Raw genomic sequence first — 23,338 nt, 5'->3', positions numbered from 1 at the left:
AAAGACCGAGAAATTTTGCCACTGATACTTGCATAAAGGCAAAATAACAAGGAAACTTCACCAGAAGGCAGATGTGAAATACTAAAAGTAAAAAAAGCAAATATGAAGTTAGATCTAAGTAATTACTGATGACTAAAACTAAAAAAGAGTTGTAATAATTGAGTTTGTGTTATTAAAAACAAGAAAGAAATAAAGTAATACACACAATAACATGAGCAGCAGGAAGGAGGAATCATATATAGAGTTAAAAATCTTTATATTGTTTTGGATAAATAAAGATATTAATAGGCTTTCAATTTCATTAAGTCAAATACAACACTAGTAAAATTTGAGTAATCCAAGAGGAGGAAGAAAATGAAGAGGAAGAAGAGGAGAAACAAAAAGGAGGAGGAGGGGAAGGAGATAAGTTGGGGAGGAGGAGAAGGGAAGGAAGGAAGGTAAAAGTAGAAAAAGAAAGGAGAGAGACAGGGAGGGAAGGAGGAAGGAGAGAAGAAATGAAATGAAATGAAAACATTTCAAAAAACATTTCAAAATTTGAACAACAACAACAAAAAAAACCCCCAAATTTCTCACATAAGAAGATTAGGGTAGAGATTAGCAAAAACCACCACAATTAAAAATTACAAAATAAAATCATGGAACTATATCTAGATTTTTCATTCACAAGAAATGATATAGAATTAAATTTGCTTGCTCAAAAATACAGATTCTTAGGCTATATCAAAAACATAAAATATAATGTTAAAGTTGAGACAAAAGTAAAGCAATAGGAAAGAAAGTCAGAATACTAAACAAGAAAAAGGTATTCACCAATATTAATGTAAGACCAAAAAAAAAAAAAAAAGCTCTAAGGAAAAAGTTAAATGCATTTTTAGAAATAAAAAGACCATTATTTAATAGAAAAAAGAAAAAATCAGAAATATATACAAATTTAGAAATGCTACACAACAAAAACATAACCTTAAAATATACAAAGCAAAAACCAATAGAATTACAAAAATTAACATCTCCATCGTCTTAGTGAGAGTATTTTAATTCTCCTTTCTCACAGAACGACAGCTTAACATTCATATAAAGTACAAAATAGATTTGAACACCACAAGTAACATAAGCAGTACAGTATCCTAATGTTAGAGAATACTTATTCCTTTCAAGCATGGACATAAGAACATAAATGAAATTGACCACATACTAAGCAATAGAGAAAAGCTTAATATCACAAACTGACTCTTGAAAGTCTCTAAACAAAAAACAGTAAGTTGGGGCTCAGTTGGTTAAGCCTCTGCCTTCAACTCAGGTCATGACCCTAGGTCCAGGGACTGAGTCCCACATGGGGCTCCCTGCTCAGCCTGCTTCTCCCTCTCCATGCCCCCTCCTCCCACTCATGCTCTCTCCTATGTTTAAGAATCAATTCAAATTACGTAAATGTATAAATATATATGAAGTACCTATATATGAAAAAAGTATATATAAAAGTTCAAAAAGCTCTAAATAATGTAATGTTGCCAATAATTAAGTGAAAAAATTGATCCATTAAATGAACACATTATTTTTAAAAAGTTTAAAAAACAAATAGCAAAGCACTCACCTCAAATAATTACCAAAGAAAAAGTTAACAAATGTCAATGAAGGAAATCATAAAGAGTAAAATTATGGGAAAAGAAACAGTAGAATATATAGTACCAAAAGCTAATACTTTAAAATGTGTAAAAAATTAGACATCTCTGGTAATATTGATAAAGACATAGTTAAATAACATCAACTAAAAAATAGAAACATAATAGATATTTTTAAAATACTAAAAAAGTTTACACACAACTTTAAGAATACATTTGAAATTTTTTCATTCAGTTTTATCACTGAATATGTTACCTAGAATTGCTAAAAAATATAGATCTATTAATCCATTAAAAGTAAGAGAGAAAATCATTAAAGATCCACTTAAATATAAAGCAATACAGAAGTTTTTTTAGGGACTTTTAGAAACATTCTAGAAGGTTATATTTACATATTTGTATAACCTATCTCAGAGCATATAAAAGATATATTTAAGATAAAAGCATATTTCCAACTCATTACATAAATCTTGTATGACATTCAAACTTAAACTGAACAAAGATGGTAAGAAAATGGAGAGACATATATCAATTTCATAAATAAAAAACAATGTGAAAAAATTAATAAAATACAAGTAAATGGAAATCAACTGTGTATTTTTAAGAAATCAAAACAAACTAAGATTTATATCAGCAATGAAAAGAGTTTAGAAAATCTATTAATAAAATTTGAATAAATAAATAATACTCTTCTGATAGAAAAAATCTTCAATAAAATTCAACTTACTTCATTACTTTAAAAAATGAAAAAAAACAAACAAACAACTCTTGATAAACTAAGAACAAAGGGGAATTTCCTTAGCTCAACAACAAGTATGTACCAAAAACCTAGAAATAACATCACATATAATGGCAAAATGACTGAAACATACTCTTTAAAGTTAGGAATAGAAAATGAATAACTCTATTTCTAACTGAAAAACACAACATAACAAGATACAAAAGATTAAATGCAAGAATTAAAATTTTTAAAGTATACCTATTAGAAAACTATCTATATAGAAAATCAAAGAGAAATTACAAATTATTACAACTAACAAGAAAAGGTACTGAATCGTTCATATATTCTTATCTGGATAAAATGACAAAGGAGAAAAACTCACCACAAAAAAAAAAAAAAGATCAAGAGGCAGTACCAATGGCTAGGGACCTCATCAATAAGGACATTGGTAATATATCAGAACTAGAGTTCAGAAGGACGATTATCAAGGTGCTAGCTGGGCTCTGAAAAGGCATGGAAGATATTAGAGAATCCCTTTCTGGAGAAATAAAAAAACTAAAATCTAACTAAGTTAAAATTTAAAAAGCTATTAATGAGGTGTAATAAAAAAAATGAAGGCTCTTAATACAAGGATAAATGGGGCAGAAGAGAGAATTAGTGATATAGAAGTCCAAATGACAGAGAATAAAGAAGTTAAGCAAAAGAGAGACAAATAACTACTGGACCATGAGGGGAGAATATGAGAGAGAATTGATACCATAGGATGAAACAATATTAGAATTATTGGGATCCTAGAAGAAAAAATAGAGAGAGTGGCAGATGGTGTATTGGAGGAAATTAGAATAGAGAATTTCCCTAATACAGCAAAGGGAACAAGCATCAAAATCCAGGAGGCACAGAGAATCCCCCTCAAAATCAATAAAAATAGGTCCACACCATGTCATCTAATAGTAAAACTTCTAAGTCTTAGTGACAAAGAGAAAATCCTGAAAGCAGCATGGGACAAGAGGTCTGTAACATACAATGGTAGAAATATTAGATTGACAGCTGACTTATCCACAGAGACTTGGCAGGCCAGAAGGGACTGGCATGATATATTCAGAGCACTAAACATTAAAAATATGCAGCCAAGAATACTATATCGAGCTAGTTGTCATTGAAAATAGAAGGAGAGATAAAAAGCTTCCAGGACAAACAAAAATTAAAAGAATTTGCAAACACCAAAACAGTCCTAAAGAAAATATTGAAAGGAGTCTTCTAAGCAAAGAGAGAGCCTAAAAGTAATAGACCAGAAAGGAACAGAGACAATAACAGCAATAGTCACCTTACAGGCAATACAATGAAACTAAATTCGTATCTTTCAATAGTTACCCTGAATGTAAATGGGCTAAAGGCCCCAATCAAAAGATATGGAGTATCAGAATGGATAAAAAAAATAAGACCCACCAATATGCTGTCTACAAGAAACTCATTTTAGACCCAAAGACACCCCCAAATTTAAAGAGGGGGGGTGGAAAACAATTTACCATCCTAATGGACATCAAAATAAAGCTGGGGTGGCAATCCTTATATCAGATAAATTAGATTTTAAGCCAAAGACTGTAATAAGAGATGAGGAAGGACACTATATCCATCAAGAAGATCTAACAATTTTAAACATCTATGTCCCTAATACAGGAGTAGCCAACTACATAAAGCAATAACAAAATCAAAGAAACACAGTAGTAGTAACAAAATACTAGTAGGGGATTTTAACACCCCCTCAATGAAATAGACAGATCACTTAAGCAAAAGATCAACAAGGAAATAAAGGCTTTAAATGACAAAGTGGACCAGATGGACATCACAGATATATTCAAAATATTCCATCTCAAAGCAACAAAATACACATTCCTCTCTAGTGAACATGGAACATTCTCCAGAATAGATTACATCCTGTGTCACAAATCAGGTCTCAACCAGTACCAAAAGACTGGGATCATTCCCTGCATATTTTCAAACCACAATGTTCTGAAGCTAGAACTCAATCACCAGAGGAAAGTTGGAAAGAACTCAAATACATGGAGGTTAAAGAGCATCCTACTAAAGAATGAATGGGTCAACCAGGAAATTAAAGAAGAATTGAAAAAATTCATGGAAACAAACGAAGATGAAAACACAACTTCTCAAAATCTTTAAGACAAAGCAAAGGTGACCCTGAGAGGAAAGTATATAGCGATACAAGCCTTTCTAAAGAAACAAGAAAGGTCTCAAGTATACAATCCAACCCTGCACCTAAAGCAGCTGGAGAAAGAGCAGCAAAGAAAACCTAAACCCAGCAGGAGAAGAGAAATCATAAAGATCAGAGCAGAAATCAATGAAATAGAAACCAAAAGCAACAGTAGAACAAATCAACAAAACTAGGAGCTGGTTCTTTGAAAGAATTAATAAGATTGATGAGCCCCTGGTCAGACTTATGAAAAAGAAAAGAGAAAGGACCCAAATTAACAAAATCATGAATGAAAGAGGAGAGATCACAACCAACACCAAAGAAATACAAGCAATTATAAGAACATATTATGAGCAACTATACACCAGCAAATTTGACAATCTGGAAGAAATGGATGCACTCCTAGAGACATATAAACTACCAAAACTGAACCAGGAAGAAATAGAAAACCTGAACAGACCAATAACCTGTAGGAGATTGAAGCAGTCATCAAAAATCTCCCAAAAACAAGAGCCCAGGGCCAGATGGCTTCCCGGGGGAATTCTACCAAACATTTAAAGAAGAATTAATACCTGTTCCCCTGAAACTGTTCCAAAAAATAGAAATGGAAGGAAAACTTCCAAACTCATTTTATGAGGCCAGCATTACCTTGATTCCAAAACCAAAGACCCTATCAAAAAGAATTACAGACCAATATCCTTGATGAACATGGATGCAAAAATTCTCACCAAAATACTAGCCAATAGGATCCAACAGTACATTAAAAGGATTATTAACCATGACCAAATGGAATTGATTCCTGGGCTGCAAGGATGGTTCAACATCTACAAATCAATCAATGTTATACAATGCATTAATAAAAGAAAGCACAAGAACCATACGATACTCTCAATAGATGCTGAAAAAGCATTTGACACAGTACAGCATCCTTTCTTTTTTTTTTTTTTTTTTTTTTTTTTTTTTTTTTATAATGTATTTAAACTTTTTTTTTTTTTTTTTTTTTTTTTTTTTTTTCTCATTTTATTTATTTTTTCAGCGTAACAGTATTCATTCTTTTTGCACAACACCCAGTGCTCCATGCAAAACGTGCCCTCTCCATTACCCACCACCTGTTCCCCCAACCTCCCACCCCTGACCCTTCAAAACCCTCAGGTTGCCCCAACCTCCCACCCCTGACCCTTCAAAACCCTCAGGTTGTTTTTCAGAGTCCATAGTCTCTTATGGTTCGCTTCCCCTCCCCAATGTCCATAGCCCGCTCCCCCTCCCCCAATCCCACCTCCCCGCAGCAACCCCCAGTTTGTTTTGTGAGATTAAGAGTCATTTATGGTTTGTCTCCCTCCCAATCCCATCTTGTTTCATTTATTCTTCTCCTATCTCCTACCCCCCCATGTTGCTTCTCCATGTCCTCATATCAGGGAGATCATATGATAGTTGTCTTTCTCCGATTGACTTATTTCACTAAGCATGATACGCTCTAGTTCCATCCACATCGTCGCAAATGGCAAGATTTCATTTCTTTTGATGGCTGCATAGTATTCCATTGTGTATATATACCACATCTTCTTGATCCATTCATCTGTTGATGGACATCTAGGTTCTATGTTGAATAGCAGTGGTGATAGTGGACAGCCCTGCTGTGTTCCTGATCTTAGGGGAAAAGCTTTCAGTTTTTCCCCATTGAGAATGATACTTGCTGTTGGCTTTCATAGATGGCTTTGATGGTATTGAGGTAATGTACCTTCTATCCCTACACTTTGAAGAGTTTTGATCAAGAAAGGATGCAGTACCGAAGGCTACAGCATCCTTTCTTGATCAAAACTCTTCAAAGTGTAGGGATAGAAGGTACATTACCTCAATACCATCAAAGCCATCTATGAAAGCCAACAGCAAGTATCATTCTCAATGGGGAAAAACTGAAAGCTTTTCCCCTAAGATCAGGAACACAGCAGGGCTGTCCACTATCACCACTGCTATTCAACATAGTACTAGAAGTCTTAGCCTCAGCAATCAGACAACCAAAAGAAATAAAAGGCATCCAAATCAGCACAGAAGAAGTAAAACTCTCAGTCTTTGAAGATGACATGATACTTTATGTGGAAAATCCAAAAGACTCTACTCCAAAACTGTTAGAACTCAGAAAGGAATTCAGTAACGTGTCAGGATATAAAATCAATGCATAGAAATCAGATGCATTTCTACACCAACACAGAAGAAAGAGAAATTAAGAGGTCAATCTCATTTACAATTACACTCAAAACCATAAAATACTTAGGAATAAACCTAACCAAAGAGGCAAAGAATGTGTACACAGAAAACTATAAAGTACTCATGAAAGAAATTGAGGAAGACACAAAGAACTAGAAAAACATTCCATGCTCATGGATTGGAAGAACAAATATTGTGAAAATATTTATGCTACCTAAAGCAATCTACACATTAAATGCAATTCTTATCAAAATACCATCAATGTTTTTCAAGAAATGAAACAAATAATCCTAAAATTTATATGGAACCCGAAAGACTCCAAATAGCTAGAGGAATGTTGAAAAAGAAAGCCAAAGTTGGTGACATCACAATTCCAGACTTCAAGCTCTATTACAAAACTGTGATCATCAAGACAGTATGATACTGGCACAGAAACAGATACATAGATGAATGGAACAGATTAGAGAGTCCAGAAATAGACCCTCAACTCTACGGTCAACTAAACTTTGACAAAGCAGGAAAGAATGTCCAACGGAAAAAAGACAGTCTCTTCAACAAGTGGTGTTGGGAAACTTAGCCACATGAAGAAAAATGAAACTGGACCATTTCCTTACACCACACACAAAAATAGACTCAAAATGGATGAAAGACCTCACTGTGAGACAGGAATCCAACAAAATCCTTGAGGAGAACACAGGCAGTGACCTCTTCGACCTCAGCCGCAGCAACTTTTTCCTAGAAACATTGCCAAAGACAAGGGAAGCAAGGGCAAAATTGAACTATTGGGATTTCATCAAGATCAAAAGCTTTTGCACAGCAAAGGAAACAGTCAACCAAACCAAACGGCAACTGACAGAACGGGAGAAGATATTCACAAATGACATATCAGATAAAGGGCTAGTATCCAAAATCTATAAAGAACTTATCAAACTCCACACCCAAATAACAAATAATCCAATCAAGAAATGGGCATCAGACATGAACAGACATTTCTGCAAAGAAGACATCCAAATGGCCAACAGACACATGAAAATGTGCTCAACATCACTCAGCATCAGGGAAATACAAATCAAAACCACAATGAGATACCACTTCACACCAGTCAGAATGGCTAAAATTAACAAGTCAGGAAATGACAGATGTTGGTGAGGATGTGAAGAAATCCTCCTCCTCCTGGAGGTTCCCCTCCTATACCACTGGAGGGAATGCAAGCTGGTGCAGCCACTCTGGAAAACCGCATGGAGCTTCTTCAAAAAGTGGAAAATAGAGCTACCCTATGACCCATTAATCACACTACTGGGTATTTACCCCAAAGATACAAATGTAGTGATTAGAAGGGGCATGTGCACCCGAATGTTTATACCAGCAATGTCCACAATAGCCAAACTATGGAAAGAACCTAGATGTCCGTCAAAAGATGAATGGATAAAGAAGATGTGATGTGTATATACATATGCACACATACACAATGGAATACTATGCATTCATCAAAAGAAACAAAATCTTGCCATTTACAATGATATGGATGGAACTAGAGGGTATTATGCTGAGCAAAATAAGTCAATCAGAGAAAGACAATTATCATATGATCTCTCTGACATGAAGAATTTGAGAGGCAGGGCAGGGGGTTGTGGAGGGTAGGGAAGGGAAAAATAAAACAAGATAGGATCAGGAGGGAGACAATAAGAGACTCTTAATCTTACAAAACAAACTGAGGTTTGCCAGGGGAAGGGGGGTATGGAGAGGGTGGTTGTGTTATTGACATTGGAGGCTATGTGCTATGGTGAGTGCTGTGAAATGTATAAGCCTGATGATTCACAGATCTGTACCCCTGGGGCAAATAATACATTATATGTTAATTTTTTAAAAAACCTCCATAAAATAAAGATAGAGTGAACATACCTCAAAAACATAAAGGCCATATACAAAAGACACACAGCTAATATCATCCTTAAAGGGGAAAAACTGAGAGCTTTTCCTCTATGATCAGGAACTAGAACGGAATGTCCACTCTCACCATTGTTATTTACCATAGTACTGGAAGTCCTAGCCTTAGCAATCAGACAAGAAAAAGAAATAAAAGGCATCCAATTGCCAAGGGAGAAGTCAAACTCACTATTTGCAGACATGATACTCTGTGGAGAAAACCTGAAAGACTCCACTAAAAAAATTGCTAGAACTGATACATGAATTCAAGAACATCACAGAACACAAATCATCTGTTGCATTTCTATACACCAATAATGAAGAAAGAAATACAAAACAAGGAATTGATCCCCTTTATGACTGCACCAAATCCCAGAAGATATCTAGAAATAAACCTAACCAACAACGTAAAAGATCCATACTCTGAAAACTACAGAATGCTTATGAAAGAAATTGAGGAGGATACAAAGAAATGAAAAAACATTCCATCCTCATGGATTGGAAGAACAAATATTGTTGAAATGTTGACATTGGCTGTAGCAACTACTAGAGACAAGGAAAAGAAAAGCAAAAATGAACTATTGGGAATCCATCTAGATAAAAAGCTTCTGCACAGAGAAGGAAACGATCAACAAAACTAAAAGGCAACCTATGGAATGGGAGAATTTGATATACAAATGACATATCAGATAAAGGGTTAGTGTCCAAAATCTATAAAGAACTTATCAAACTCAACATGCAAAAAATAAATAATCCAGTTAAGAAATGGGCAGAAAACATGAATAGACATTTTTCCAAAGAAAATTCTATTTCTATTATGTACACACACACACACACACACACACACACACACAATGGAATATTATTTAATTACTCGGGCATCAAAAAGAATGATATCTTGCCATTTGCAATGATGTGGATAGAGCTAGAGGGTATTATGCTAAGTGAAATAAGTCAGTCAGAGAAAGACAAATATTATATGATTTTACTGATGTATGGAATTAATTTAAGAAACAAAATGGGTGGGGGGGAACCAAGAAACAGACTCTTAACTACAGAGAACAAACATGGTTACCAGCGAGAGGTGGGTGGGGGATAGGTTAAATAGGTAATGGGAGGTAATAGGTATACTTGCTGTGATAAGCACTAGGTGTTACCATGGAAATGTTAAATCACTAAATTGTACACCCAAAACTAATACTACAGTATATGTTAACTAACTGGAATTTCAATAAAAACTTTTAAAAATGGTATGTTAATATCATAAAAGAAAGAAACAGAACTTGCCACAAGTAGCATACACTCTAAGAAATTCCAAAAAATGTTCACCAGGCACAAAAAACATGATTTCAGATTTAAGGTCTGGGATGTAAATGAGAATTAAGAGCAGGGTGGTGGTAAATATGTATATAATTATATGAGCTTTGACTGAATGAACTATAATAAAAATGTCTTAGGAGTTTTAAAAATAGAATTAAGAAATGGAAGCTTCATATTTTGGTATTTCTAAATTAGGGGCAGAGAGAGGTCCCTCAAAGTCTCCTGACAGCCAAAGCACTATTATTCTGTCAATTCCATGAACTCAAATCTTGTGACTCAATTATCTTTGCATCTGCCAGTACCTCAAATCTTGTGACCCAATTATCTTTGCATCTGCCAGTACCTAATATAGTCTTCAACCCTAGAAAAGTAGTATAGTAAAGGGATTATGTGGTCATTGCTTGGAATTGAGTCCTGGCTGTACTTTCTACCAACTGTAGAACCTTGGGAAACTTCTTAAACCCATCTGTGCCAAGTCGTCCTGATATGTATAATGGAGTTATATAATAGTAGTTGCTTTTTTACCTGATTACTATGAAGATAAAATAAGATGTGCCTGGCACAAGATGCTTGATACTGTTAGCAACTTTTATTATGTAAGAAAATAGAGGTTTACAGGTAAATTAGTTGGGTTTTATAATGATTTACCTCATACATATAAATATTGTTTAGCTTGATACACTTAATGACATATACTTAGACTATATCTTAATTATGTTAAAGCAGTTTTTAAAATTCTCTTCCAATCTTGAAATAATTTATCCCTAGAATAATACATGCAATATTGGGCAATCTTACTCTCTATTCATATGATACTATATCTGAAGAAAAGACCCAAACCAATTTATTTCTCCTTTAAGCCAGAAATATTTCAGAATATTGTTTTTCTTGGTTGCATTGCCTTAAAATCGAGAAGGTACTTCATCTTCACTACAAATTTCAAGATCATGCTAGAGTAATTAAAACAGTGTCCATTTAATATGAAGATTCTGTATCTACAAGGTGTTTCCAGTCATAGCATTAGCCCATTTGATTCTTACCTGAGCGAAGAATATTGTAAAGAAAGCTTTTATGAAAGCCATTAATCATTGTCATTTAGTACATAATTGAAAAGGCAAAACTTTTAGCAGAAGATAAATTAAACAGTGATATTAAAATCATCATTCAAAAAATGGCACTGGTATTGGTATTACCAAATATACTTATTAACTGACCATACAAAAATATTTTATGGTATATGCATAAGAATCTTAACTCAGTCCATTATCCTTAAAAGTAGTGAACAAAAACACCATCATTCTTTTACTTTTAATATACTGTGTTTGATTATGATTACTCCATTTGTAAAATAAACACAGGATAACTCATATCCATGAGTTATCAAACACTCTAGTTTACAAACTGGTCTGACACTTCTCATGGATCTCCAAAGAACCTTGTGAGACAGGTGGATCTTGTGCAGCTAATATTTTCAAGAAGAAGTAAAACAGGAAAGAGAACTTACTGTGGGAATATAATGCATATCACAGCACTCTCTGAACAGTTTAGTATAAGAAAAGAGTGGAGGCCTCATAATTATATTACTTTGTCTCATCCTTTCTTGGTTCTAATAAATATGAATAGAAGTAAATAAAAGATATGCCATGTTTATAAAAGAGAAGAATTTAGATTTTAATATCTATTCACCAAAATTGATAGATAAAAGTCAACTTCAATAAAAACTCTGCAGGCTATTTATTTGTTTTTTTATTTTAGAAAAAATTCATCTGTGGTAATAGAAATCTGAACAGTAGTTGCATATGAAGGTGGGTAGAGGGTGACTGGAAGCAGATATGAAGAACTGCCTGAGAAAATAGAAATGTTTCTATTTTGATTGGCATTTCTGGTTACATGGGTATGTACACTTGTCAAAATTCTAAGAATTGTATATTTAAGAGCTGGGTTGTGAATTGATCCACGATATGGCTATTCTTTATGTGGTTAGCATATCTCATTTGATCAGAGACTTTAATCTGATAAATCAGTCCTTTTTAAACACAAAAATAACATAGCAACCCATACTTTTTATTCATCAGGCATCCTCTAAGTGAAGGAAGGAGGAATACATGCCCCCTCAAAAAAATCAAACATCAGAAACCATCCCTCAAGAAATTTAATCCAGTTAGAAATACTTTTTTAAATTTGCTTTTATCTGACCACCAGTTAGAGGAGTTAGGTCATTTTGTAAGACTCTTTCAATCTCATTTTTTTATTGTAATAGTTGTTTGTTTTGTTTTTATTTTTGTTTATTCAGATTTCTTCTTTCATGAATTGCTTCTTCATGTTTTGTACCCATTTTACTTTGGATTTCCAGACTACTTTATTTATTTATAGTAGGATTTTATTTTTCTACATATAAATCTTTAATTGGCTATATATATTCTAAATATTCTTTACTATTCCTTTCATTTTGCACCTCTTTTGTTTTACAGAAATATCTTTATGGTGTGCACCTTATATACCACATTTATAAAATAGGTGTATACTCTTTTGGTATCAATAATTTCTACTTATTTTGTGACTTCTATTGTAACTTCTCTGTTTATCCTTCAGTTTTTTAGAAGAGGTTTTTTAGTGCTATTTTTTTATTTCCAAAGTAGGACTGGATGGAAGTGAGTAGGAATATGTAAAAAGAAAGGGTGCAGGATGGGAGTTTTTCACTTCTAAACGATTTCTGATTTACTACACTTTGCTCAAAGTTGTAGCTGTAGGATACAGATTCTATAAAATTGGGGGAACTTGGTTTGTGACTTTGTATGTGGGTAATTTTTTATAAATACTTCATGTGCTCTAGAAAAGAATGGGTAGAAAATCTTGTACCTAGAGCATAGTCTAAAATAAATAAGCTTCCTGTTATTTTTTTATGTTGACTAGTGTACTTTTCTCTAGCCCACTATCTTACTAAAGTAAAATTTTGAAGAAGAATTTCAGGCTTAACAAAAATTATTGTCATTGAGTCAACAAAATTAAAAAGTTTTTACATGTATTAAAAATAAATGATTTAATAGATGATAACACTAAAAATACTATATAAAAACATCTGGCCTTAAGAAAAATAATAAAATGTTTTTTGCTTTTATTAAATTAATAAAAATTATAAGAGCTTTGAAAATCACAAGTACACAAAGTGTATTTCTCTACTGGTAAGCAGGCTACACTTATTTTTAGCTCTTTAAAAATATATAGTCCTTCGTTATTCATACTCTGTGTATCATATGTATTACGGAAAAGTTATTTTCTTAATATCACACATAATTCTTTTTTCTTTATCTTAACTCACGGTAATGTATCAAAGGGAATTCATTGCTTACCAATTTGCTTTCTGTACTGATCAACAGGAAGTTTTATAGTAGAGGCATCTTTTCTACCCATCTTTGATCTCCAAAATGCCCGCTGCAAAAAAAGAAAATAATTATGATGAAGTCCTAAAAAATCAAAAGGACTATCTACAAACTTCAGGAATAATTTATTCCATTAAATTCATTTTTAAAGCAACGGGTAAAAATGTCTTTGACTATTCCCATTAGATATCAGTAAAGAACACAAATTCTTTCAAATAAATTATCAAAGGTACAATAGCTGGTAATTAAATTTCCCAATTATTTGTTCTTGGTAACATTCATTTTATCAAGTACTATAAATACTCAATTAAACCAAACTGTTAAAAGTATTATCTGTAAATGTGAAAACCATGTACCACTGATTCAGATGGGTTAGGGTTGTAGGCCTGCTCTTGGCAGTATGTTTCTTTCTAATTACCCATTCTGTTACACAAAAAGGCTAAAGTTTGAATCTTAAATACTTTAAATCTTGTTTTAAAAAGCATGACAGGTAACAAAAGTGCATAAATATGAGTTCTAGTTCTGTCTCTCCTTCTGTAAACAGTATAAATGACTACCATTTACTAATATTCTCATGCTTACTCATTACAAGCACTGTTTGATTTAATCCACAGCACATCTTTCAAATCTTACTATTTTTATTGAATTTAAATATGTGGCAGACATGTGTGGAATTTAAGAAACAAAACAAATGGGCAAGGGGCAGGGAGGGGAAAGGACAGGAGAGAGAGGCAAACCAAGAAAAAGACTCTTTTAACTATAGAGACCACACTGATGGCTACCAGAGGGGAAGTGGGCGAGGGGATGGGTGAGGTAGGTGGTAGGGATTAAGGAGGACACTTGTGATGGGCACAGGGTATTGTATGAAAGAGCTGAATTACCGTATTATTCATCTGAAATGAATGCTACACTGCCAACTAACTGGAATTGAAATAAAAACTTTAAAAAAATATATGTGGCAGAAACGCACTGTCACATGGAACTAATCATAAATGGTTAAGAAGGATACTAAAATCTGAGGGAATTTTATTTACAACTTTGTCTAAAAAAAAATGAGTGAATTAAAACGAATCCTGGACCTCTAAACTTAAACCAGCAGACTGCAGCCCCCAAGGAAGGCAAACTGTAGATTTGGAATATCCACTTCATATGTGACCAGAAAGGAAAACCATCCAGAAGGTGAGGGCCATAAAGAACAATGGATGAGGAAATTCTCTAAAAAAAACCGTAACTGAAGGTCCAAGAAGAAACTTCTGTCCGCACAGTGGGCCTTATCAGTGGCTTTGGGCACAGCAGGTTTCATTATCATGCTGCATCAGTGCTTCCTGTATGTTTCCCATTCTTCCCATTCTTCCTTCTTTAAATGGGAGCGATTACAGGAGATATGAAGCAGTTATCTTCTGCTTCACCATTAGCAAAATCTGATAGTCTGTAAACTTCAAGCAAGCACGTTCCAGCCTAAGAGGGAGCACTATGCACTGGCTTGAGATCTTTGGCTTATCCTGGCCACAATAAGTGGGGAACTTTAGGATCTTCCTACCAAAGAGTCAGGGAAAAAGATGTGCATGGCTATTTCATGACCAGAAAGGTAGACTAAAGGAAAAATTCCTAGCTACTCACTAGAATACATGTTCTCCTTCATTTTTTAGGGTTTTTTTTATTTTGTTTTGTTCCTGAGCTCACCTGACAACTTTTCCAGCCTCCTTTGATGTTAGCTGTGGGCATGTGATTGAGTTTCAGCCAACAGAATATGAATAAATTTAGTGTTTGCTACTTCCAGAATTAACCTATAAAAACTTACCATATGTACCCATCACCTGAATAAAATGGAGATGACCCCCCGACTGATGCTGGAAATAATCTGATGAGGATGGCAGAATCTGTGACATCCTGGATTCTGAATGGCTACGCAAAGGAAACCCACTCAATCAACTTGTTTTTTCTCTTTCACACCGCTGTGAGAACAAGAAATAACTTGTAGCATTTGAGCCTTTATACACTTTATATTTATGTTACAGTAGGTAGTATCACCCTAACTTAAGGATGTATAGAGTCTCCATATAAATAAGGTTCTCAAATGCCAAATGTCTTTGAAATCTGTTCAGTTCAAACTGTATTGTTTATTTGTATATATGGTCACACAGAGCAATCCTAACAACGATACCACCTAACACAGGAAAAGGCATCCACAAATTAACAATTACTACTTATGTGTAAGAAAACTATAAATTCTGCTAAAAATCCATTTTTCTATTCATAATAATCTTCAAATTTAATATTATGGTAATATTTAAGAATGTGCAAAGTAAGACAAAAATCAAATAAATCTTCACATTATAAACCATGTAGCTATCACATCTAAGATAATACAACCTTAAAATCTCAGAAATGAAGCCAAGACATCACCTAATCCTATATTCTCACTTGTTATTATTTAGAACGTTAATATAAGCATCACAAAAATACAGTAGATATGATATAATTTATTCATGTAGCAACCATTTGCATAGTGTTTTGCATCTACTAATTGTAAAAGGGAGTCAAGTTATTTCACTCTTGATTATGTGGGGCTAGAAAAAAATATCACTCCATTTTAGGAAAGAAGTTAGTTTAAATAAATAAATACAAAGACATTTTTCCCTCTTCAAATTAATTTTGTTTGTTGCCTTTATGGAAAATTTTTTAAAAAGAAAATTACTAAGGCAACCTACCAAAACAACCACTTACTATGCTTCCCTCAATTCCTGCTTGGTCATTTAAACCAAAATCCTAACAGAGATAACACTTCAAAGACCAGTATTTTATTCATTCCTTACCTGTAGTAAAAAAAAAAAAAAAAAAAGGAAGAGCTCCATAGAGAATATTTTTCCAACAAAAGGAATTAGATTTTACTTATTTTAAAATGTACTTTAAATAAACAAAGTGATACCAAAAAAGCTAAAGAACCTATATTTTTATAAAGGCTTATACTCTATGAATTGATACATTTTATATGTATATAACCTGTGACCATAAAATCTTTAAAAGAATTTCAACCTAAGAGATACACTAAGGAGGAACCAGCCTTGAATTTTTGTTCCCAATGATTTTGGTGACTGATAATTCTTAACCAAAATTTCAAAAATTTACACTTTGTTCTCTGAAATCATTCTACTCTATTCTTTATTCAGTCTATTCTATTTTTTAAGCAAAATACAATTTTTATCAAATGATGAAACAAAAAGTCTAAAGAACACACCCATGTACAAATGACTTATATTTTATTAGCTGTAACAAATACAAAAAGGTAGAAAATATTTTACTTTCCTAATAAACACATTGAGGCTATTTTAAATTATCTAAAGAGATTCCCATTCAATTGTATGTTGCAAACTGTCAGTGCCTCAGACATCTAGAACCTCTAAAATGTTCTGACTTCTCTTTGTTCTTCAAAGCCTTGCAGTAATCATCATTCAGTTCTATTGCTTTGATGGTGAGATAGCAAACTCCCAAGAAATCCAGGGAGACATTAGCACGTAGAGCCGCAATTTCTAATAAGGCAGCTATTTGCATACAAGATCAGCCACAATTTAAAATGTGTTGTGATAGATGTGGAAAGGGAATAACAGATTTATATTAGCATGTACAATACCAAGATTGTTTTCACAATTTAATTCCTTGGAGATTACATATCATCACCTTCTTTTATAAAGAACACCGCATTCCCTGAAGAACTAAGTTACTCTGAGACCCAGCTAAACTAAAATATGGATTAATAAGATAATATTTATTATTTATGAATTTCGCTGTAGGAATGATTTCAGATTAAATCATCAGAGAAGTTTTTAACATTCTTGAAACTTGATAACACATACTTAAGGAAGAAAAAAATGCTAATTTTATTTAATGCCTAAATTGCATATTAAAATATTTCATAATTAATTTTTATTTAATTAAAACTTTACACTCTTCAGGACTTTTCAGATTAAAGAAGTGTTTTTATTTTTAATATCCTTTCTTAACCTGAATTTTACACAGCAATTTGCCACACGTATTTTTAAATACAGTATGTGACCTTTAAAAACAAACAAAGGTAATGCAATACCCTATCACATTCCGACCAAGTTACTTTATTGCTCATTTATACCTTTTTTATGAAATCCAGAAAGAACAAGTAAAGAAATAAGAAACCTGAAGCCTCCACATATGTCTCTGATTCCAGAAAAAGCATTCAATCCAGACTGTGACATTTAAATACAGATCAAAACACAGGTTATTAAAAAATTCAAACCATGACCACAGAAAACAATCATCTCAGTTTTTAAGGCTAAAAGACCCTTCCTTAAAAAAATTCTTACTTTAATATGAAGTTATAAATAGGCAGAAGATCTGCCTATTTGTTTATGACTGGATGAGAATTGAGAACCAATCATGAAAATAAAATATTATGCTGGTGTTGGGATGAACAAAGTAGTGAATAAATAAAGAAGGCACTTGTTCCTGATCTGATGCATTCATTATTCCCAGACTGATGGTTTAAAAACTCAAAGCTGATCAAGAAAGCAACATATTTAAGTCATCCAAATAATGGCCCATTTCCCAGATAAAACTCTTAATATGCAGGACCCTTAATAACACAAGTTTGTCATTTGTTCCTTACTCATGTTCTGGCGCACTATCAAATTCAGCTTTTAGTTCCATGATTTTGACAAGTTCATTCACATTTTTATGAATTTACTCATGCTCTACTATGTACTTTAAGTGTCATTTCCATATTCCCCCACTTGTGGAATCTATATTTTAATATTTCAAGCAAAAGCACATGATTCAGATCTCCAGAGATAATTCTCCACACTTAAGGAAATAAAAAAAAATAAGTAGTTTAGGAGTCTAAGTGTGACACAGTGGACAATGTACATGTTGACATAAATATAATATTGAAACAAATTATTACAAGCAGGAACAAATTCCTGTTGTGTAAAACTGGAGCGCTAACCAGTGGTCTTCTTAATGTTTTCAGGGATCAAAGTGACTACCTCATCTTCACTTTATTAATTTCCTTTATAGCTGCAGAAAAAAATATGTCAAAACTTGAATATGTGAAAAGGTGATTCCTAAGATCCTGATAACTATCCAACACTGATATAAAAATTCATAAGAAAGGAAACTACAAAATAGTTAGCTATGTAACCCCCAAAAGTCATATAGAGGAAAGGAATCTTAGTTGTTGGGACTCATCCTTCAGCCATATGAGGGAACTGAAATGAATACAGTATTAACAAACAGTGCTGGAACAACTGTATATCCTTACGGGAAAACAAAGCCAAAATTAGACCCCTATCTCACACCACATATAAAAATCAATTGAAGATAGGGGTGCCTGGATGGCTTAGGTGGTTAACCATCTGCCTTTGGCTCAGGTCATGATCTCAGGGTCCTGGGATCAAATCCCATGTCTGGCTCCCTACTCAGTGTGGAGCCTGTTTCTCCCTTTACTTCTGCTCCTCCCACTGCTCATGCTCACTCTCTCTCCCTCAAATAAATAAATAAAAATCAACTGAGGATTGATTAGTTGCTTAGATCATAGACCTAAACAAAAGAGCTAAAACAATAAAGTTACTAGGAAAAAAGAGATTATCTTTATAACCTTCGTGTAGGCAAATATTTCTCAGAAAACAAACAGTATAGATTATAAAGAAAAAAAAAGAGGATGTACTGAACTTCATCAAAATTAGTTTTTGTTCACCAAAGATACAAGGAAGAAAAAAGAAAATAAATATGTAATTTATAGACAGTTTGTAAATATTCATAATAGCTGTATCTGAAAAAAGAAATTGCATCCAGAATGTATAAAGAACTACTCAGTAATATACAACATACAACCCAATTTAAAAAACAGGATGAAAGACTTGAACAGCAACTTCATCAAAGAAAATACACAGATGACAAATAAGCACATGAAAAAGCTCAATACCATGATTAGTCAGCAAAATGCAAATTAAAATAAGAATTAAAATATCACTACGCCCATTAGAATGGTTCAAATAAAGCTTCCTTTTATACAAAATATTGGGAGGATGTGGAGCAACTGAACTTCTAGTACATTGCTGATGGGAGTGTAAAATCACAACGACTTTGGAAAATTGGCAATTTCTTACAAAGTTAACTGCTAGCAATTTCACTCCTAGGTATTTATCTAAGAGAGATAAAAACACACACCCACAAAAAAGCTTTGTACAAGTATGTTCATAGCATTTTTATTCATAATAGCCAAAAAATGGAAATAGCCCTCATGTTGATCAACAGAAGAACTGATAAACTGGTTTATTTATACAGTGTAATATTACTCAGCAAAATACTACTACTAATAATACTGATAATATGCAACAACGGAGATAAATCTCAAAAACAGTGTGCTGAGGGAAAGAAGCAATGGCTCCTTTAGAACTAAATCAACTGAGTATTTATCAGTTTTATGTGCCCTTGTAACATCATTTAACAACGGTGATACCTGCCTCTTTGTTGAAACACTCATTAAAACACTTATTTCCCATGGGTGAAGGAATATATAAGAGGTAAGAAAGCAGAGATGGAAAGCATAGACAAATCTATTACAAAGTAAGTAAAGGGAAGGGGAGAGAGAGGATATTACTCAGAGGAAGGGAGAGGTTAAGGAAGACTTTTTGTTATACTTTGGTTTTACTCTTGAGGGCTTGTTTTTGAATGCAGATGAAAACTGGAGTCATTCTAAATAAGTGGGAGCCAATAGAAAGTGAGGGGGTGGAAAGACAGAAAAAAAAAGTAAAAAATGATTTTCAAGTCAGTAGGAAGGGATAGAATTCAGTGCACACTAGAAGTAATAATCACAGCAAACTACCTCTTTCACTTTAACAGTAGAGAGGAAAAAAGGATGGGTAAGATTAATTAAGTTTTGAGGTTTGGTAGTCCAAAGAAGTAGTAGTTCCACCTGGCAGCTCCACGTTCACTATGAAGTAGGATGTAGACGCTGGGGAAAATTTATGCAGGAGCAAAATAGAAAGGGCTGTCCAGGGAAAACAGGATTAATGAGAAACACTATGAGACCAAATTAATTTGGTAACTATGAATCCATAGTAGCATTAAACTACATGATTGAAAATAGCATGCTTTGGTTTCGTTTTGGTTTTCCTGAGTGTTCAGCTGCTCACTTCTGGCTTTGGGAAGGGATAGCTAGCTAGATTAAGTAAAGTTTAGGTTTTCCCGGAGAGGCACGACAGAAGGGCAGTAGGACAAAAAAGTTTAGGGTACTCTATAAAGTGGTTAAAGTGATGTGCCACGGCGTCTAAAGCCAGAGAAGGAAGTGAAGACAGCAGAAGGTATAGAGTTAAGTAGAAAGTGAACCAGTTTGGGGGCTTAAAAATTTGGATGAGGTCAAATAACCAGTTTGGGGAAGGATAGAACTAGACTTTCTTTGACCGGAGAACTAAAGGGTATTAAGAGCATCATGTGATTGATGCTATTACTGCAATGGAGCAGGTTATGATCCAAAGGGACTAAAGTAATAGGAAAACAGCACGGCAGACAAGGAAATGAGGGCCAGGATAGTACAAACATCACACATGTGGATAGTGAAGGCACCCGGGATGGTTAAAGGGTTTGGGCTAAGGCAGAAAGACTCTAGGTTAGGAAGACAGAGGAGTGACCTGGATATCCACACTTCACAGCAATAAGGAGATTGAGGTGACTACAATCAAATGGAATCAACTACAAAAGAGCTGGATTTATTGCTTCATTTGTCTTGTTTGTTTTTATATACTTGGAAAAGTAAATGCACTAGGAGCGACAATAAGAAAATAAAAAGATAACAACCAAACTTTTAATCCACAGGTATGTGGAGAATTAAAGAAAGAAGAGACTTAAGTGGAGACTTAAGAAGGCTTTATGGAAATGGTGTATTAATGTCAAGAGGTAAAAGTGATAATCAATGAAGTGCTTGAGGTTTCAAGAGGGATACAAAGAAAAATAGAAGAAAGAGAATAGCAATAGATTGGTCCAGTAAAAGAATAAAAATAAACCACAGAAAAACATAAGCATATGTGTTCAGGGGAGAACAAAGAGTTAAATGTGTCACCTTGGACAGCAAATAAAGATAACAGAAATGTGCAGTATCTTGAATTAGATTATCTCAAAACTGCATGGAGTACTCAGGCCTCTTCAGGAGTCAGCTGCAGCCTGGGTAAAATGAGGAAATCCCACTCCCTCTGGGAAGGTTCAGCTGACTAGATCTGAACACCTTGGAAGAAAGACCCAGGTATGTAGAGTCTACTTAGGTACCAACTTACCAGGAGCAACTAGAGGCTCCAGGTCAGCACTTGTCAAAAATGCTGTCCATCCAACACCAACATAAGGAGTTGTGTGGGATCAAAATGCAGACTCCCCAATCATAGTCCTACTGAATCAAAAGCTCAAGGACTCAGGTCCATGAATCTCCAGGGGTTTTGGTGTTTGTTTGTTTGTTTGTTTGTTTAATTTGTTCTTGTTCTTGTTTTTTTGGCCTTTAATGTTTAAGAATCACTACTTTTTTTTAAAATCAGCTTATAGATAATTCTGTGCACTAGCATTTGAGAAACGCTGCTGGAAGTAGATGGAAGGCCTCAGCAGAGACTGTGAGATCCTTCAACCTCTTTGGTGGAAGATGAATAAGGTGGTATGACAAAGCTGAAGAAGCTTTTAAAAAATCAGCTGAAACTGCAGACTTTTTCTAAATTCAACAGGAAACCATAGAGGGCATTTGGCAATGAGGTAATCAAATCAGATACTTTTTAGTATGTTTATGAAAGGCTAGAAGGTTAGAAGATAATTAACAAGTTTAAAACAAATCTAGGTACTTTCCAAAGGCAATCTACTAAGACAGCAATACTTAGTAGAAAGGAAGAGACATTTGGTGATTGACATTTCAGAATCTGGGAAGAGCAGAAAGGGGGTATGAGGCAGAGGAAAAGCTGAAGATAACAGTGCTTTTAAAATTGAATGATAATTAAGATACAAAGTCCCAGGACTCATTATTCAAAGATACCCAGTTGGTAAGGTTGGGGAAAGACCAAGGAAACTGAATTTTTAACAAGCACCAACTCCCTGCCAACATTTTCAATCTCAGATGGTACATGGACCACACTTGGCAAAATATTCAGCTAGAAGATATATGTCATTAGCAGTCATTATATTATATTAGGTAATATAAGGAGTAATAGGGAGAAATAAATAAGGGGTAAGTGGTGAGGGTAGGGGAGTATTATAAATATACATTATAAAATGTTTATAACTGCTGTAAGAAAACAAGGCTCTTGGGGCACCTGGGTGACTCGGTGGGTTAAGCCTCTGCCTTTGGCTCAGGTCATGATCTCAGGGTCCTGGGATGGAGCCCCATATCAGGCTCTCTGCTCAGCATGAAGCCTGCTTCTCTCTCTCTCAGCCTGCCTCTCTGCCTGCTTGTGATCTCTGTCTGTCAAATAAATAAATAAAATCTTTACAAAAAAAAAAAAAAGAAAAAGAAAACAAGGCTCTTGTTTTCCTGAAACCTCATAGAATTGGTTTATCTAAACATGATTGTATCACTAATTCCCTGGCCTCCATCAAAAAATACCCAAAAATATTTTACTTACTTTTATTTTAATGCATTTTTAATGCACAGATTGTTGTGGCATCTGGACACATGACATACTTGAAAACAACACATTAAATTTATACAGCCCAGAATAGACAAAAAGCTGCCTTGCATGTACCAACAATGCTCATCACTGGGGGAAGGGGTGCTACAGTAGCAGGGTCCCACAGAATTATTATTTTTTAAATTCTGAACTTTGCACGAATATCAAAGGAATAAACACTTCAAATGTGAGTAGGAGAGAATTTCTACCAAGTAAGTGACCATGTTCCTAATTGGAAAATGATCATTACTTTTACAGAGTTTAAATTCAGCAAAATGGGAAGCGTACTTCAGTTA

General features: G+C 34.0%; 1 protein-coding gene across 5 annotated transcripts in view; it reads right to left on the bottom strand.

Annotated features, from left to right (window-relative positions):
* The window catches only part of TRIQK (triple QxxK/R motif containing), a 91,170-nt gene that overhangs the window by 33,401 nt on the left and 34,431 nt on the right, over positions 1-23,338 (bottom strand). For all 5 annotated transcript variants that reach the window (XM_046008153.1, XM_046007514.1, XM_046006167.1 and 2 more), the window contains one exon: positions 13,348-13,429. In XM_046008153.1, the coding sequence (XP_045864109.1) occupies positions 13,348-13,408 (61 nt within the window). In that variant the 5' untranslated portion in view covers positions 13,409-13,429. The remainder of the gene's footprint in view (positions 1-13,347; positions 13,430-23,338) is intronic.

This window comes from Meles meles, chromosome 1, assembly GCF_922984935.1.
Source record: "Meles meles chromosome 1, mMelMel3.1 paternal haplotype, whole genome shotgun sequence".
NCBI lineage: Eukaryota > Metazoa > Chordata > Mammalia > Carnivora > Mustelidae > Meles > Meles meles.
The sequence above is the reverse complement of the archived record's forward strand: the minus strand, read 5'-3'. Positions and strand labels throughout refer to the sequence as shown.